At 46.2% G+C, this 18,171-nt stretch overlaps 1 protein-coding gene across 1 annotated transcript in view; it reads right to left on the bottom strand.

Annotated features, from left to right (window-relative positions):
* The window catches only part of SCP2 (sterol carrier protein 2), a 56,360-nt gene extending 38,993 nt beyond the window's left edge, over nucleotides 1–17,367 (bottom strand). The window contains exons 1-6 of the mRNA XM_084852495.1: nucleotides 17,198–17,367; nucleotides 11,854–11,908; nucleotides 9,021–9,092; nucleotides 7,924–8,055; nucleotides 5,539–5,606; nucleotides 4,319–4,445 (exon numbers count right to left, since the gene is read on the bottom strand). Coding sequence (XP_084708621.1) covers nucleotides 4,319–4,445; nucleotides 5,539–5,606; nucleotides 7,924–8,055; nucleotides 9,021–9,092; nucleotides 11,854–11,908; nucleotides 17,198–17,308 — 565 coding nt within the window. The 5' untranslated portion in view covers nucleotides 17,309–17,367. The remainder of the gene's footprint in view (nucleotides 1–4,318; nucleotides 4,446–5,538; nucleotides 5,607–7,923; nucleotides 8,056–9,020; nucleotides 9,093–11,853; nucleotides 11,909–17,197) is intronic.
* Between the last annotated feature and the right edge of the window lie 804 nt (nucleotides 17,368–18,171).

The following is an 18,171-nucleotide window of genomic DNA, read 5'->3' on the forward strand; positions in this document are numbered from 1 at the left end:
AGATTTGACGGTGTGGTCAGTGAGCTAGAGCCAGACATCCTGAAGAGTGAGGTTGAATGGGCCTTAAGAAGCATTGCTAATAACAAGGCAGCAGGAGATGACGGTATCCCAGCTGAACTGTTTAAAATCTTGCAAGATGATGCTGTCAAGGTGATGCATGCCATAGCCCAGCAAATTTGGAAAACACAAGAATGGCCAACAGATTGGAAAAGATCAACTTCTATCCCCATACCAAAAAAGGGAAGCACCAAAGAATGTTCAAACTATTGAACAGTGGCACTTATTTCACATGCCAGTAAGGTAACGCTCAAGATCTTGCAAGGTAGACTCCAGCAATTCATGGAACGAGAATTGCCAGATGTACAAGCTGGGTTTAGAAAAGGCAGAGGAACTAGAGACCAAATTGCCAGTATCCGCTGGATAATGGAGAAAGCCAGGGAGTTTCAGAAAACCATCTATTTCTGTTTTATTGACTATTCTAAAGCCTTTGACTGTGTGGATCATAACAAATTGTGGCAAGTTCTTGGTGGTATGGGGATACCAAGTCATCTTGTCTGCCTCCTGAGGAATCTGTATAATGACCAAGTAGCAATGGTAAGAACAGACCATGGAACAACAGACTGGTTTAAAAACTTGCAAGATGATGGGTACCTGGGACAGATTGGGGATTCCGTTGGTTTGCCACCCACCCCGCTGCCCATCAGTCTCCCTGCCTGAGCTGACGGAGGTGGTCTCGGACTTGGTGTTGAGGACCCCTAGGATGATGGTCCTGGGGGATCTCAACTTCCATGCCGAGGCTGCTGTATCCAGGACTTCATGGCCGCCATGACAACCATGGGGCTGTCCCAACATGTCATTGGCCCAACGCATATAAAAGGACACACGCTTGATCTGGTTTTCTCGACTGGGGAGGAGGATGGTGATCTGAAAGTGGAGGAATTAACATCTGTCCCTTTGTCATGGTCAGATCACTTCCTGCTGAGGTTTAGACTCCTGGCAGCCTTCCCCCTCTGCAAGGGTGGGGGACCTATTAAAATGGTCCGCCCCCAGAGATTAATGGATTCTGATGGACTCCAGAGGGCTCTGGGGGATTTTCCTGCTGGTATGGCTGGTGCTCCTGTCGAAGCCCACGTCGCTCTGTGGAATGCAGAGATGACTCGGGCAGTTGACATGATTGCGCCCAAGTGCCCTCTCCCTCTGAGCAGAGCCCGGCCAGCTCCTTGGTATACACCTGAGCTGAGGGCAATGAAGCAAGAGGGGAGACGGCTAGAACGCAGGTGGAGGAAAACTCGTGCTGAGTCTGACCGAACACAGGTAAGAGCCCACTATCAAGCCTACTCTGGGGCGGTGAGGGTGGCAAAGAGACAGTTCTTTTCCACAAGCATTGCATCTTCTCAGTGTCATCCAGTGGAGCTTTTCCGAGTGGTTCGTGGCCTGTTACATTCTGGGCCAACGGTGGAACCCTCGGCGGCATGCTGTGATAAGTTTGCAAGGCGCTTTGAAGATAAAGTCGCTCAGATTCATCATGAATTGGACACCACGATTAATGCAGTTCCATTGGTAGAGGCGTTCAGAGCACCATCTGGTCCAGCTTTATTGGATGAGTTTCAGTTACTGAGGCCTGAGGATGTAGACAAGGTGCTTGGCCAAGTCCGATCGACCACTTGTGTGACCCTTGCCCTTCATGGCTTATTAAATCAAATAAGGAGGGGATGTCCGGCTGGGTCCAGGAGACTGTAAATTCCTCCTTGAGAGAGGGAGTGGTGCCTGCTGCTTTAAAAGAGGCGGTAATTAGTCCACTCCTGAAAAAGCCTAACCTGGACCCAGAGGATGTTAACAATTATAGGCCAGTGGCCAACATCCCCTTCCTGGGCAAGGTGCTTGAGCGAGTGGTTGTAGGACAGCTCCAGGCACTGTTGAATGAAATGGATTATCTAGATCCATTTCAATCGGGCTTCAGGCCTGGTTTTGGAATGGAAACTGCCTTGGTCGCCCTGTGGGATGACCTCTGCCAGGAGAGGGATGGGGGGGTGCGACCCTGTTGATTCTTCTGGACCTCTCAGCGGCTTTCGATACCATCGACCATGGTATCCTTCTGGATAGGTTGTCTGGGTTGGGAGTTGGAGGCACTGAATTACAGTGGTTCCGCTCCTACTTGGATGGCCGATTCCAGAAGGTGGTGCTGGGGGATTATTGCTCTGTGCCATGGCAATTGTGCCATGGGGTTCCACGGGGCTCTATTTTATCCCCTATGCTGTTTAACATCTACATGAAACCGCTGGGGGAGGTTATCCGGAGGTGTGGGCTGAAGTGCCATCAATATGCGGATGACACCCAGCTCTACCTCTCTTTCTCATCAAATCCAGGTGAGGCAGTGGCTGTTCTGAATCAGGGCCTGGGCGTGGTAATGGACTGGATGAGGGCCAATAAACTGAAACTCAATCCAGACAAGACGGAGGTACTGTTAGTGGGTGGTTCGTCTGCCCAGCTAGGTGATATTCAACCTGTTCTGGAGGGGGTTGCACTCCCCCTAAAGGATCAGGTTCGTAGTTTGGGGGTGCTCTTGGATCCAGAACTGTCACTTGAGGCACAGGTGAACTCAGTGGCACGGAGCACTTTTTATCAGCTTAGGCTGGTATACCAACTACGCCCTTATCTGGACAGAGATAGCCTAGCTACTGTGATCCATGCTCTGATAACTTCTCATCTGGATTAATGCAATGCGTTATACGTAGGGCTGCCTTTGAAAACGGTCCGGAAACTTCAGCTGGTCCAAAATAGGGCAGCAAGATTGTTAACAGGGACCAGCCTGCGAGCTCATATTACACCAGTACTTTTCCAGCTGCACTGGCTGCCAGTCCATTTCTGGGCTCGATTCAAAGTGCTGGTATTAACATTTAAAGCCCTTAATGGCTTTGGGCCAGGTTACCTGAAGGATCGCCTCCTCCCATATGTGCCTGCCCGGACCTTAAGATCATCGTCAGTGGCCCTCCTCCATGAGCCCCTGCCAAAGGAAGTGAGGCGGGTGGCTACTAGGAGGAGGGCTTTTTCTGCTGTGGCACCCCGGCTCTGGAATGAGCTTCCTAGCGAGGTTCACCTGGCACCTACATTGTATTCCTTTCAGCGCCAGATGAAGATCTTTTTATTCTCCCAGGCATTTTAGCTTCTGAACTTTTAGCTTGCTGTTTTAAATCTGTATTTTAAACTCCTGCACTGCTGCTAGGTTTTATTGTGGTTGTATTGTTATATTGTGGTTTTAATGTTCTATATATTTTAAATTGTTTTATTGTGTGTTTGGTTTTAATTTTTGTGAACCGCCCAGAGAGCTTCGGCTATTGGGCGGTATAGAAATAAATAAATAAATAAATAAATAAAACTTAAGATTGGGAAAGGAGTACGGCAGGTTTGTATACTCTCACCCTACCTATTCAACCTGTACGCAGAACGTATCATGCGACGTGCTGGGCTTGATGAAGCCAAGGCTGGAGTTAAAATTGCTGGAAGAAACATTAACAATCTCGGATATGCAGACGATACCACTTTGATGGCTGAAAGCGAGGAGGAGCTGAGGAACCTTATGACAAAGGTGAAAGAAGAAAGTGCAAAAGCTGGGTTGCAGTTAAACCTCAAAAAAACCAAGATTATGGCAACCAGCTTGATTGATAACTGGCAAATAGACGGAGAAAACGTGGAGGCAGTGACAGACTTTGTCTTTCTAGGCGCAAAGATGACTGCAGACGCTGACTGCAGCCAGGAAATCAGAAGACGTTTACTTCTTGGGAGGAGAGCAATGACAAACCTTGATAAAATAGTTAAGAGCAGAGACATCACACTGACAACAAAGGTCCGCATAGTTAAAGCATAGTTAAAGTAACCTATGGCTGCGAGAGCTGGACCATAAGGCTGAGCGAAGGAACATAGATGCTTTTGAACTGTGGTGCTGGAGGGAAATTCTGAGAGTGCCTTGGACTGCAAGAAGATCAAACCAGTCCATACTCCAGGAAATAAAGCCAGACTGCTCACTTGAGGGAATGATATTAAAGGCAAAACTGAAGTACTTTGGGCACATAATGAGAAGACAGGATACCCTGGAAAAGATGCTGATGCTAGGGAAAGTGGAAGGCAAAAGGAAGAGGGGCTGACAAAGGGCAAGGTGGATGGATGATATTCTGGAGGTGGCGGACTCGACCTTGGGGGAGCTGGGGGTGGCGATGGCCGACAGGAAGCTCTGGCGTGGGCTGGTCCATGTAGTCATGAAGAGTTGGAAGCGACTGACCAAATAAACAACAAAAGTATTTTTGACAAACATAAATAGTACCGTATATCTCCATGTGTTCTTTGGCAGCATTTCCAAAAAACTGTGACGTCAGTGGTGCTGCTGCTAGGCTGTATTTATTTGCCATTACTTCCAAATGCTTGTCTAGTGGATTCAACCTGTCTACAAACTGAAAAAGAGTTGCACATTTTACACAATTTGCTATTGTGGATGGCAACACTCTCAATGGATATGGACGAAGGAGGACAAATTTAGTCTTGGAGAGAAGGGGGTAACTGAGGGAAGGAGATAAAAGATCAGAGCAAATAGTTCTGATTTTATGTTGAAGGCAAGTCATGGAGAGTGTTGGAGTGTTTATGTTGGAGAGTGAGGTGGCATTGAAGCAGGCCTTCGTTGTGCATCACAGATATAGAAGAGGCACGAAGGACTCCTTGAGTTTGTTTGGATCCCAATGGAATAGTAGCATTGCTCAGCCAGGAAGACAGCAGAGATAAGAGGATGAATTTATAAAGCATGGGTGGTTAACATAGGCCAAAACAACTGGAGGGCCACACAAGTCCCATCAGCCCTAGCCAGCACAGCCAATGATGAGGGTTGATTGGAACTGTAGGCCCCAACATATGGAAGGCCACAAGTTGCCCACCCCTGTTATAAATGGTCAACTCAGCCAGGCAGGAATTTGTAGTGGGGTGGTGGTGGTGCGGTAACCGAGTAATAGTCTTTCTTCCATTTGCAAAGGTGCTTTAGATATGGAGTAACACATTCTGCTTATGAGGGAGGGGTGCCAATACTTCACCAACCAATGCCACCCCCACCCTCCTACAGTTGTGGAAAGTGTGGATTGGAGATCATTGGGAGGAAAAGTCACATTTTTCCAGCAATAGCTACCTGTTTAAGTACTGGGGAAATACAATTCCCTTACAACTGAAACAATACCTAGGAGAACGAACTTTGGATACCATGGTCCCAAACACACTGACTAGGGAAAAGATGCCTGCCTCCCTTCTATTACAGTTTAACAATGGCTGAGCAATCCCTAGCGCAAAGGAAAGAAAGCCTGAGAAGCCCCTTAGTTTTCCAGTACATAGTTTAAAAATGTCTTATATACATTACAAAATGCGTATATCATTCTGGACAGGACTTCCATGATTTCTGTCAAACATATGCGGAGATGAAAAGATGAAGCGCTCTCACCCATTTTCAAAACATGCAAGGCTAAACTGAATTTTATTTTAATGTATAAAAAATGTTTAGGCGCTTACTTGAGATGCACTGATGGATCCACTTTTCATCTTCTCAAATCCAAGAGCCAGGACACAGTTAGCCAAACCTTAAACACAAGATACTGAATGCTTACGCTGTATGCGTTAACGTTGTTAAAAACTTGAGTATCATATTATAGGCTTTAACCCTTGCTGCAAGTCGTGGGTTGTAGGGTTGGTATGAAGCTAGTCCCGCTGCCCTGCGCAATGGATTCAGATAACATGGCAACCTGTGCTGCAGCGGGGGTAATTATGCAAATTACAATCATGTGCACTGCAAGCGCAGGGGTGGGGGGAGAAGCCACAATTACTTCTTTTACCCCCTTGATCATCCGAGCCCAGACAGTGCCTTGCATCATCAAACATTAACAAAGTTAGTACCCACAGCAGAACTCTTGAGGTCAGACCATTTAGTTTGGATACTATTGTGGTGGGGAGTCTTAAGCCTGCCTTCCCCATCCTGGTGCCCTCCAAATGATGGGAGACTTCAGCTCCCGTCAGCCACAGCCAACATGGCCCCTGGTCGGAAATGCTGGGAGTTGTGGTCCAAAACACCTGGAGGGCACCAGTTTGGGGAAGACTGTTTTAAGTAATCAAGTATCATTATTAATATTGCGCGCGCGCTCGCGCGCACACGCGCACAGAGCGCTTGATTTTAAAGCATGAAATTATCTTTCGGCTGGTGATTATGTGTGATACCAGCAACAGATACCAAGCAACATTTTCGTGGTAAGAACAGTGCTGTGTGCCTTTCTTGATTTTGCTAAGCACGCTTTTGGCACTAAGAAAAACAGTGAAAACCTTTCCTCTGTTCATATGCAATGGGAGTAAAAGACACTCGCACCCAGGCATTTCCCTTTCCCAAATTGTGCAAAGCTCCCTCCATGAACTTTGTAGTTGGGGGTCGGAGTCCCTAATATCAATAGCCTGGAGTGGCATCGGCGAGGGGGGTGTCACCTGAGGAGAGTCCAGGAGTCTGGATTGAGTCAGGCTCGCTAGGTGGGGGCTGTCTTCACGAGCAATTTAGTGAGAAATTAGAGCAGTCTGAGGTCCTTCACAACAGATGACATCATCGTCAATCTACTGCCAACCAGCTGTTTCCCTCCCTCTGGAAAAGTCGCATTTTCTGAAATTCCTTTCACTCTTTTTTTTTTTTAATTGAAAGTGGCTCCCTGGCACTTTTACTACACTGCGCCATGCCCCCCTCCCTCCTCATTAAATCCCGGGCATGCCTCTGTGATCTGGCACTGATGTGGTCAAGGGGGTGGGATGCCCCATCCCCTCTTCTTTCCCCAGTGGAAGTAGCTTTTCCCATTGACAAAATCCCCAGGAGCGCAGAAGTGACCCCTCACATTACCGCAGCAGTGGGGACACGCATTCACCGTAGGTTTTAATCTTTAACATATTAAAGATCTCTACTCTTTAAACCTGCTTTTAATCTTTAACATATCTGCCCCTTCTGTGCATGCTTACTCAGTAGTAAGAAATAGATCTCACTCCCCTACAGTGAAAGGCTTAAAGGCTAACTTTAGTAACTTGCCCTAAAGCGCTTTCATTTCTCCACCCCATGCTCTCCTGATGCTGTGCTTCTTTGATGTTCTGTAGTTTCAAGTTGTTTCTCTGTTATGTAAAATCCCTTCTCTGCTTTATCACAGTAGTGATTTTTCAGTTCACAGGAGCTTCTCATTGCACCAGCAGGGAGACGGAGAAAGGGGGGTTAGAAGAAATACGTCTGGGGCAGAGTGCTGGAATGGGGCAAAATTGAGGGGCTGAGCTGCTGTCAGGGAGGGCCTTCAGATGCTGCACTTGAGAAGCCAAAATCTCAGATTCTCAAGGCAAAAATGCACACATAGGGAAAAATGGGGTAGGAGCAATAACTCCAGGCAGATTGCTGGAATGGGGCAAAATTGGGGGTGTGGGGGAAGCTCTCAGAGGACCCTTCAGATAATGCACTCAAGAACTGGGATTTTGGCTTTTTCAGGGAAATCTGCACACAGGGGGGAAATTACTTGCTCTCCATTCATAATAATGTAGTAGCAAGGCGGAGCCTGGACAGGGGTGGGAAACAAGCCTCTCTCATTGGTTGAGCAGCTCCTGCCAGTTTGATGATGTTCAGTTCTACTCCCCGCACCCCACCCGGAAGTATGTTCCTTTCAAGTGCTGAGTGACCCCTGAAAACCAGATTTTAAAGGTATGGTATGCTCGGCTTATCTTGATTCATGTGTCCCTGATGGAGCAAAGCCGATTCCATGAAAATCTGGGTAATACTCCAACATGCTTCTCATTCTGTTGTTGTGAAGATCCCCCACCCAGGAGTCTTCAGTGAGGTCAGAACTGATAACACTGAGCTTAAACATATTTGCCAGGGTAGTAAACATAACTAACCTCCCTGGATGAGTTGTCGAGCCACGAACAAAGCGGTCGATCCAGTAGCACAGTTGTTGTTGACATTTATAATAGGAATACCTGTTAGTCCCAAACTATGATAAATAGCTCGCTGACCACAGGTTGAATCACCTTCAGATAAAGAAGACAAGAAGTAGAGTCACACAGCTGACAACATAGCATCAAATACTCTCTCTGCCTTCTAAAATTGTTAAATTATGCAAAGCTCGTTAACACAGTGACTCAATCCCTGGCATCTCCTGGCAGGGGTTGGGAAGACTCCCATCTGAAACCCTGGGGAGTCACACATATTCTCAGGCATAAATATGCAACAATATATTCATTTCACATCACAGTGCCACGATCCATCTGCATGCAGTGCAAGTATAGTTACTCTGCTAAGTTCTTAATCACCAGCTACGTGTATAGTTGTAACCCAAGGGTATGGGGTTTAAATCAAGGAGACTGTGTTATTTTATGTAAAAGCCATTATAATAAAGCTAGCTTTCCTGTTCCTTGCCTAGCACTTAGAAATGTTAACATGGTTATATAAACTTGTCAATTTCTCCATATATCCAGTCTCAGAGCAGAGATCAAGTGGCATGGCTAGCAGCTAAGGCCACAGCTGAGCACTGAACTTCCCCATTTTGTATGACTGACTAGGTTCACACAACACGCTAACCCATGTTCAGTGGTTGAGTGTGGGTTGTTTGTTAAACCATGGGTTAGTATGTTGTCTGAACCCAGGACATTTTCTGCAGGGTGGCTTGTTAACCATGCAGTGTGGCTTATTTTTCTCAAACAAGCCACCTTGAGAATCCATGTTTGTTGTTGGGTTGTTCAGCCATACTGCATGGTTAACACGCCACCCTGTGAAAAATGTCCTGGGTTCAGACAACACTCTAACCCATGGTTCAACAAACAACCCACGATTCAAAAACAACCCACTCTCAACCACTGAGTGAGGGTTAGCATGTTGTGTGAACAGCCACAATGTTTTAATGCCATTATTTTAATTCTGCTGCAGGGATGCACTGGGTGAACATACAGACATAAAGATGGTAGATGGACCAGGGTAAGACCCAGAGATTACTTACCATAAACATAGCCCACACATGCCTGCTCCACAGCTGAGTAAGGAACGCCTGCATCACCAAGAGCCTTTTGTCCTGAGCATGTTTAAAAAGAAACTTGTGAAATATTTATCCAAATCTTTCAATGGATATTTTCAATAGACAGATGAACTCTCTTTAGAGGGCTACATTAAAAAATGTGAATGGAGTGTGAGTGTGCTTAAGCCTGCTTTCCCCGACTTGGTGCCCTCCAGCTGTTTTGGACGAAATCTCCAATCAGCATAGCCAATGGTCAAGAGTGCTGGGAATTGTGGTTAAAAACCATCTGGAGGGCTCAAGGTTGGGGAAAGCTACCCTAAGGGTGCAATCCTAACTAGATAGGTGGCCACCTATCCAAAGCAAGGCAGGAGAGGTACAGGGGGAGGATTGTTCCCTCCGTACCTCTCCTGCCTTGCCGTTTTTTGTTTTCGGCTGTCTAGTGGCGGGGGGGCCAACCTGGAGAGGAAGGTGCCGTAAAACACATTGGATGTGTTGTATGTGCAGCTCTGTTCTACCCAGGTATGCCCCCCAGCCCCATCCCTTTTCAGTTGCTCCATGCTCCTCTTGTGAGCGTGGAGGACGGGGCTTCTCCATGCTGCCCCTGAGGCAGCATGGACGAGAAGGACAGTCAGTTTTCCAGGAACCAACCTTGGAGCATGGGCTCCGAGGTCGGTTCCCAGAAAAGAACATATCCTATGGAACGCTGGACAGTGTCTAGTGGGCCAAAGGATTGCTCTCTCTGTGGATTAAATAGCTATTTCACAAGATTTTGGGCCAGTTCAAATAAGACACTCTCTGTTTCCATAACACTTGAATTGGATGTACATAGATACAGAATTTTTGTTCCTTTTGCTGACTTTTGTATAACACTGTTTTAAGCAGTGTTGTTTTAAGCTGTGTCTGGATTTTTTAAAAATTGTTCTTAATTCAAAGTTTTTAGTTGTATGTTTGTATATACTGTCCATGTGTTTTTATGTAAATGGTTTTTAAACTTTGTATATTGTATTTTAATGTTTTAACTTTTGTAAACCGCCCAGAGAGCTTCGGCTATGGGGCGGTATAGAAATAATAATAATAATAATAAAGCACGTACTGCCAGCACTAAGTACTGCAGTTGCAGCAGTATTTTTCCATACAGCTGCAATTGTGAAAATTACTACGCATGCTCAAGGATGACTGTGACTGCTTGCATGGGGTTCTCACGGATGAGCAAATGGTAATCAGTCCTCAGCCTTTCACAGACCAATGTTCAAGCCTAGATAATTTTTTTTCTTTTTTATTAAACAAACCAGAATTTCCTCTAATGAATTAAGTTCCTCATTCAGGAGATCAGCAAGCATTTAAAGTGCATTCTCATAAATGTTTTTTAAAAGGTTATTTTACGGAAATATTTATGCTGCTCCATTCAGTACAGTAAGTCCAATACACAGGGCCAATTTTACAAATAGGTTAGGGCAGCCTTCCCCAACTTGGTACCCTCCAGATGTTTTGGACTTCAACTCCCATCAGTCTCAGCCAGCATGACCAATAATTGGAAATGCTGGGAAATGTAGTCCCAAACATTTGGAGGGCACTAGGCTGGGAAAAGCTGGACTAAGTTGATCAAATAGCTGCTTTGGGCTAGTTCAAACAAGACATTTGCTGTTTCCATTATGTTCGAATTGGATGTACATGGATACAGCATGTACCGCCAGTAAGAAGTACAGCAGTTGTGGCAATATTTTTCCATACTGCAGCAATCGTGAAAATTGCTACCGGCGAGATGCCAGCTTATCTGTGCAACTTCAGGACACATCATGTAAGTAAGCATGCCATTGGATGATTGGGACGCCTTGCATGGGGTTCTCATGGAGCAGCAAATGGACTTTAACTCTCATCAGTCTCAGCCAGCATGACCAAGAGCCAGGAATTCTGGGAATTGTAGTCCAAAACATTTGGAGGGCACCAGGCTGGGGAAGGCTGAGTTAGGGGACTGACATTATAATACAAGCAAAATTTAGTTAAAGCTCCCATATGTAGCAATTTTTCCATCCTATTCTTGAGTAGCCAATTAAACTTTTAGGTACATGCCTCAGCAGGCTTTTCAAATCCCAGGCTTTTCAAACTGTTAGTGTTAGATAACAAAAAAAAGAGAAGCCATAAGTAGCTAGTGACTCGGTCACGTAGGCATGTCACGTGCCCAATGAGTCAGCTTAAGCCGAGAGCATGCGCAGAGAGAGAGAGCTGATGGAAAAATACTGAGCCGTTATGGGTGGCTATAAAAGGGTTGGGCATGCCACGCTCTGGGTCCAGACTGGGTCCAGACTGCTCTGCACCCGTTTTGCAAAACGATCAATAAAACTTTGTTGGCTCCACTGTCGCCTGCCTGGCCTCTCATTTGACCAGAAGCAAGAACTTTTTCTAACATTAGGGGGGAAAAAAAGTAGAGTACAAAAAATTGATCTTGCAACTGAAATGCTTGACTCCCCTTGAAGAAAAAAGACAACACCATATATTACATCAGAAGCCCCCCACTCTTCCAGTGAAAGTAACCCGCCCTCCCTGATAGGCAGCCAAACCAGGCACACCTGGGCTTGGGAGACTTGGCCACTGTGCAACTGGCCAGGTGATTAGGCTCCACAGATCTATGGCCCCTCGCCAGGGACTGCTACAATTGCTCCGTCACTGCGTTGCTCCTCTTGTACAGCAGCTAGGCCATGCAGTCTCCAGACCCCACATATACTTAAGGTTTTCTGGGCCTGAGCGTTGTCAGTGCTGTGTGGCATACCCACCTTGAGGGCCAGGCCCTCAAGTTTTGAACAGAACAGCCAGTCAGTACCTGCTTCTTTAGCCAGGTCAGGGTAGTCATTGCCATGGATCCCAGGCTTTTCAAACTGTTAGGAAAAAAAAGAAGTAGAGTACAAAAAATTGATCTTGCAACTGAAATGCTTGACTCCCCTTGAAGAAAAAAGACAATACCATATATTACAACAATAAGGCTGTAAAGCTTTGCTGTAGCAGAAGAGGTGGCATAAAAAGAGTTGTGGCAACTACCCTCTGCGGTACAGCGCTGATACTGACCTACATACAGAGCTGTTGTAAGGAGTACTGAAATAATATATGCAAAATACTTTGAACACTCTAAAGGGCATCACTAAGTTTTGATGAGGCAAGAGATTTGGGGGATTGTTCTAAGCAATATACCTCTTAGGGAAAGGATGGAGGGAGCCTCCCATGCCCTTTCAACACACAGGAAGAATATGACTGAGCAGACATAACCCTAAAGGTACTAAATAAAGCAAGGCGAGAGCAGAAAGGTATCGCTTTATTTCCCAGCAATGCACCCATGCATTTGACCAGTCTTTTTCTGTACATGCATGCAGCAACAGGAACACTCTACCTGTTGAATTTCTCAAAGTAGAGAGATGAACCAGTCAGTCTCTCTCAGCCTAACTTACTTCACAGCACTGTTATGAGGATAAGGTTACAATCCTATACAGACTCATCTGGGAAAAACAACAAAGAGTCTTGTGGCACCTCAAAGGAGGAGTGAGCAATTAGTGGCCCTCTAGATGTTTTAGGCTGAACTCTCATCAGCCCTCACCATTGGTGATGCTGGCTAGGGCTGATGGGAGTTGTAGGCCTAAATATCAGGAGGGCCACAAGTTGCCCACCCCTGCCTTAAAGACTAACAAATTTATTGTGGCGTAAGCTTTCATGGACTATAGTCCATTTCATTCAATGCATGGAGTGTTATAAAGAGTTGCAGGTTTTTTATACAGTACATGTGGTGATGGTGGTCGAGAATTGTAAACTGTGAGGTCAGAAAGATATTCAACGCAGGAAGTACTGTTGGTGACAATCACATTATTAATAGTGGCCATTTACAGTGTGGCTGTTGCCCTTCTGCATTCTACATAGGTCAACCACACCAGGCTCTAAGGAAAAGAATAAATAGATGCAAATCTGACATTAGAAATGGCAACATTCAGAAACACTCCAGCCTCCCAGGACACTCTACCACAGATCTTAAAGTGGCCAATGTGGAGCAAAGGAACTCAAAAGGAAGATTAGAGTGGGAGACAGCTGAGTTACAATTCATCAACTGGGTCAACTCTTGAATCAGGATAATCAATATTTTTTACCATGCTACATATGTTAATTGGCTTACCTAATGCCAGAACGTTTGTTTTCAGCAATAGCTGCATTGTAAACTACTTCCGTCAATAATACAATTGTTACCATCAGTAGTTTCTGTGTTGAATTTCCTTCTGACCAGTTTACAGTTCTTCCCCCAACCCCATATGTATTGCATAAAAACCCTGAAATAGTACTCAGTAGTACTATTGCACCTGATGAAGTGGACTATAGGCCACAAAAGCTTATGCCCAAATCATTTATTAGTCTTTGAGGTGACACAAGACTCTTCATTGGTTTTGCTCTAATAAACTAATACGGATTCCCTTTGGAAACATTTATCTGGGAGTAAGCTTCATTGAACTCAAGGGGACTTACTTCTGAGTAGACCAGAGTTAGGGGTGGGGGCACAGAGACACATACATGCTGATTTTTGGCAGAAAGTTGGAATGACAATGTAGCAGACAGATATGCCCAGGCATTTGGACATTAGTTCTGGCCCAATTGATATAGGCTGCTTTTCTGGTGTTCATTCTAGGCTGTTGGGGTGGGGAGAGATTTTGTGTATTTTGGATGAATACAATATGAAAAGTGTTGTTTTCAGATTATGTTTTAAAGGTGTTTATTGTTATTTCTATTATTGTTCTGATTATGGTTTATGTTGATTTTGGGTCTCCTCTCCCCACTTACATTAATTATAGATTTCTGTATTTGTGTTTGGTAAGCCACTTTGAGACTGGTTTTTACAGTGGGAAACGACATCATTATCATCACATAATAAGAACTTAAGAATGTAAGAAGAGCTGTGCTGGATCAGACCACGAGTCCATCTAGTCCAGCATTCTGTTCACAGTGGCCAAGCAACTGCCCACGGGAAACCCAGAAGCAGGACATGAGTGCAACAGCACCTTCCTTCCCATGTTCCCCAGCAACTGGTGCACATAGAGATACTGTCTCTGATGCTGGAGATAGCATAAAGCCATCAGAACTAGTAGCCAATGATAGCCTTATCCTTCATGAATTTGTCCAGCCCCCTTTTAATGCCATCCAATTTGGTGGCCATCACTACATCTTGTGGTAGTGAATTCCAGAGTTTAACCACATGCTGTGTGAAGAAGTACTACTTTGATCTGTCCTGAATCTCCCACCAATCAGCCTCCTGGGATGACCCCAGGTTCTAGTATTATGAGAGGGGGAGAAAAATGTTTCCCTATCCACATTCTCCACACCATGCATAATTTTGTACATTTCGATCATGTCTCCCCTTACCCTCCTTTTTCCAGGCTAAAGAATCCCTGCTGTTGTAACCTTCCCTCAAAGGGGAGTTGCTCCAGCCCCTTGATCATTTTATTTGCCCTTTTCTGCACTTTTTCCAACTCTACAATATTTTTTTTTAGGTGCAGTGACCAGAACTGTACCCACTTAAGTCCAGTTGCACCACAGATTTGTATAGTTCTTTTCCACCAGCATTGCATCTTCTCAGTGTCATCCAGTGGAGCTTTTCTGAGTGGTTCGCAGCCTGTTACATTCTGGGCCAGGGAGAGAGACTGTGGAACCCTCGGTTGCACACTGTGGTGAGTTTGCACGGCACTTTGAAGATAAAGTCGCTCATATTCTTCATGAATTGGACACCACAATCAATGCAGTTCCATTAGTAGAGGTGTCCAGAGCACCGTCTGGTCCAGTTTTATGGGATGAGTTTCAGTTATTGAGGCCCAAGGATGAGGATAAGGTGCTTGGCCAAGCCCAGTCAACCACCTGTGTGCTCGACCCTTGCCCTTCATGGCTTATAACAGCAAATAAGGAAGGGAGGTTGTAAATTCCTCCCTGAATGAGGGAGTGGTGCTGGCCTCTGAGGTAGTAATCAGGCTACTCCTGAAAAAGCCTAGCCTGAACCTGGAGGACATTAACAACTATAGGCTGGTGGCTAACATCCCCTTCCTGGGCAAGGTGCTTGATTGGGTGTTTGCAGGACAACTCCAGGCACTCTTGAATGAAAGAGATTATCTAGATCCATTTCAATCGGGCTTCAGGCCTGGTTTCGGAACAGAAACTGCTTTGGTCACCTATGGGATGACCTCTGCTGGGAGAGGGGGAGTGTGACCCTGTTGATTCTCCTGGGCTTCTCAGCAGCTTTTGATACCATCGACCATGGTATCCTTCTGGATAGGTTGTCTGGGTTGGGAGTTGGAAGCACTGCACTGCAGTGGTTCTGCTGCTACTTGGATGGTCAATTTCAGAAGGTGGTGCTGGGCGATTATTGCTCTGAGCCTTGGCAATTATACCATGGGGCTCCACAGGGCTCTATTTTATCTCCTATGCTGTTCCAACATCTACATGGAACCGCTGGGGGAGGTTATCCAGATGTGTGGGCTGAGCTGCCATGAATATGCGGATGACACTGAGCTCTATCTCTCTTTTTCATCAAACCCAGGTGAGGCGGTGGCTGTTCTGAATCTGTGCCTGGGCACAGTAATGGACTGGATGAGGGCTAAACTGAAAATCAATCCAGACAAGACTGAAGTACTGTTAGTGGGTGGTTTGTCTGCCTGGCCAAGTGATGTTCAACCTGTTCTGGAGGGGTTTGAACTCCCCCCAAAGGATCAGGTTCATAGTTTGGGGGTGTTCTTGGATCCAGAACTGTCACTTGAGGCTCAGGTGAACTCAGTGGCACAGAGCACTTTTGATCAGAGATAGCGTAGCTACAGTTATGCATGCTCTGATAACCTCTCGTCTGGATTACTGCAATGAGTTATATGTGGGGCTGTCTTTGAAAACCATCTGGAAACTTCAGCTAGTCCAAGATAGGGCAGCAAGACTGTTAACACGGGCTGGCCAATGAGATCATATTATGCCAGTATTTTTCCAGCTGCACTGGCTGCCAGTCCACTTCCAAGCCCAATTCAAAGTGCTGATGTTAACATTCAAAGCCCTAAATGGCTTGGGGCCAGGTTACCTGAAGGATTGCCTCCTCCAATATGGGCCTGCCCAGACCCTAAGGTCATCCTCAGGGGTCTTTCTCCAGGAGCCCTTGCCAAAGGAAGTGAGGTTGGTGGCTACCAGGAGGAGGGCCTTTTCTGCTGTGGTACCCCAGCTGTGGAATGAGCTCACTAGTGAGGTTCACCTGGCACCTACATTGTATTCCTTCCAGCACAAGGTGAAGACCTTTTTATTCTCCCAGTATTTTAGCATTTTAGCTTCCTAATCTTTTAGCTCTGGTGTTTTAAATCTCTGCATCGTTGCTAGGTTTTCTTATGGTTATACTGTTATATTGCGGTTTTAAGCTTTCATATTTTATATTGTTTTATGCTGCACTGTGTGGTTTTAATTTTTATGAACCCCCCAGAGAGCTTTGGCTATTGGGCGGTATAGAAATGAAATGAATAAATATAAGGGCAGTATGATATTGGCAGCTTTATTCTCAATTCCTTTCATTATGCCTAACATGGAGTATACCTTTTTTTTTTTTTTACAGCAGCTGCACCCTGGACTGACATTTCAATCAAGCTGACCACCACAATCCCAAGACTTCTTTCTTGGTCAGTCACTGGTAGCTCAGATCCCATCAGGCTACACTTGAAGTTGGGATTTTTTGCCCTAATGTGAATCACTTTATACTTGCTTACATTGAACTGCATCTGCCATTTAGATGCCCATTCTCCCAGTATGGAGCAATCTTTTGGAGCTCCTGACAATCCCTTTTTGTTTTAACAACCCTAAATAATCTGGTGTCATCAGCAAACCTGACCATTTCACTGCTCACTCCTATTTCCAGATTTATTTATTTATTTATTTATTTCTATACCACCCCATAGCCAACGCTGTCATTTATGAACAAGCTGAACAGCATTGGTCCCAATACGGATCCCTGCGGGACCCCACAGTTTACCTCCCTCCACTGGGAGGATTTTAATGCCAGACATGCCAGGAATGAGAAGCAATGTCTAAGCAACTCCTCCCTCATTTTCTCCCTGCCACAACCTTTCAGAGGCAAGGGAGCCCGTGGGGTGGGCGCACATCCCAGACAACCACCACCATGCCGCTACCTTGGTCATGCCGACTCCCACCACAAACACCCTCTTTCCTAACGGGGTCGGAGTCATTGCTGCTGTCCACGACCGTCCCGCGGTGTGCGTCACGCGTAACGCCGCCGACATGTTTCCCGAAGTCTCGCGTCGCAACCACTAGCAATTAGCAATAAACGTCGCCCCCGTGCAAAGGAGAGAAGGGGCGGTGCCCTGAGATCGCCCGCCCCCCTCCGCGTCTCTTAAAGCAGCAGCATCCCTGCAGCGGCACTCCCCACCCGACGCCCTCCACGCGTTCTCGCGCTTTGGGGGTTGCAGTCAGTGGTGCGGCTAGGTGATTTTCGACCTGGGGCTTAATGGCCACAAGGGATCCCCTTTAGACGCCCATGTGTATTCAGTTGTGAAGCACACACGCAAAGGCGCAGTCATGCATGTTTAGACAAAGAAGTCCTACAACTCCCAGCATTACTCCCCCAGCCATGCTGGGCGTTGTAGGGCTTTCTTTCAGCCTAGACATGCATAGGATTGCACCATAAGGGTGCTTCTAGTCTTCCCCAACCTGGGCCCTCCAGGTGTGTTGGACTACAATTCCCGGCGTCCCTCAGCCAGCGTGGGGGATGGGAGTTGAACGCCAAAACATCTGAAGGACGCCAAGTTGGCAGAGGCTGTTTTAGACTCTTGGACTTTATAGCCTTGGAGGTGGTGATTTTCAGATGGTAATATGATTGTTCAGTCGTGGCCGACTCTTCGTGGCCCCATGCCAGCCCTGTCGCATTTGGAGCTCTCCTCCTCATTCTGCTGGCCTTCTGCCCCCAAAGTCTCCCCCTGAGTATACCACTGAGCCTAGAGTGGTGTAAGTTAATTTAAGCCTTCCTGCACCCCTGAGCACCCCTGGTGAGCACGTTCACCAGCTATTTCAAGAGTAGGCCGCCTTGAGCGTCATTTTCTGGCAGGAAAGGCGAAATACAAATCAAACCAAACCACTCAAGCAAGAA

Source organism: Heloderma suspectum, chromosome 4, assembly GCF_057233095.1.
Source record: "Heloderma suspectum isolate Gila_16-S chromosome 4, 16-S_ref, whole genome shotgun sequence".
Lineage (NCBI taxonomy): Eukaryota > Metazoa > Chordata > Lepidosauria > Squamata > Helodermatidae > Heloderma > Heloderma suspectum.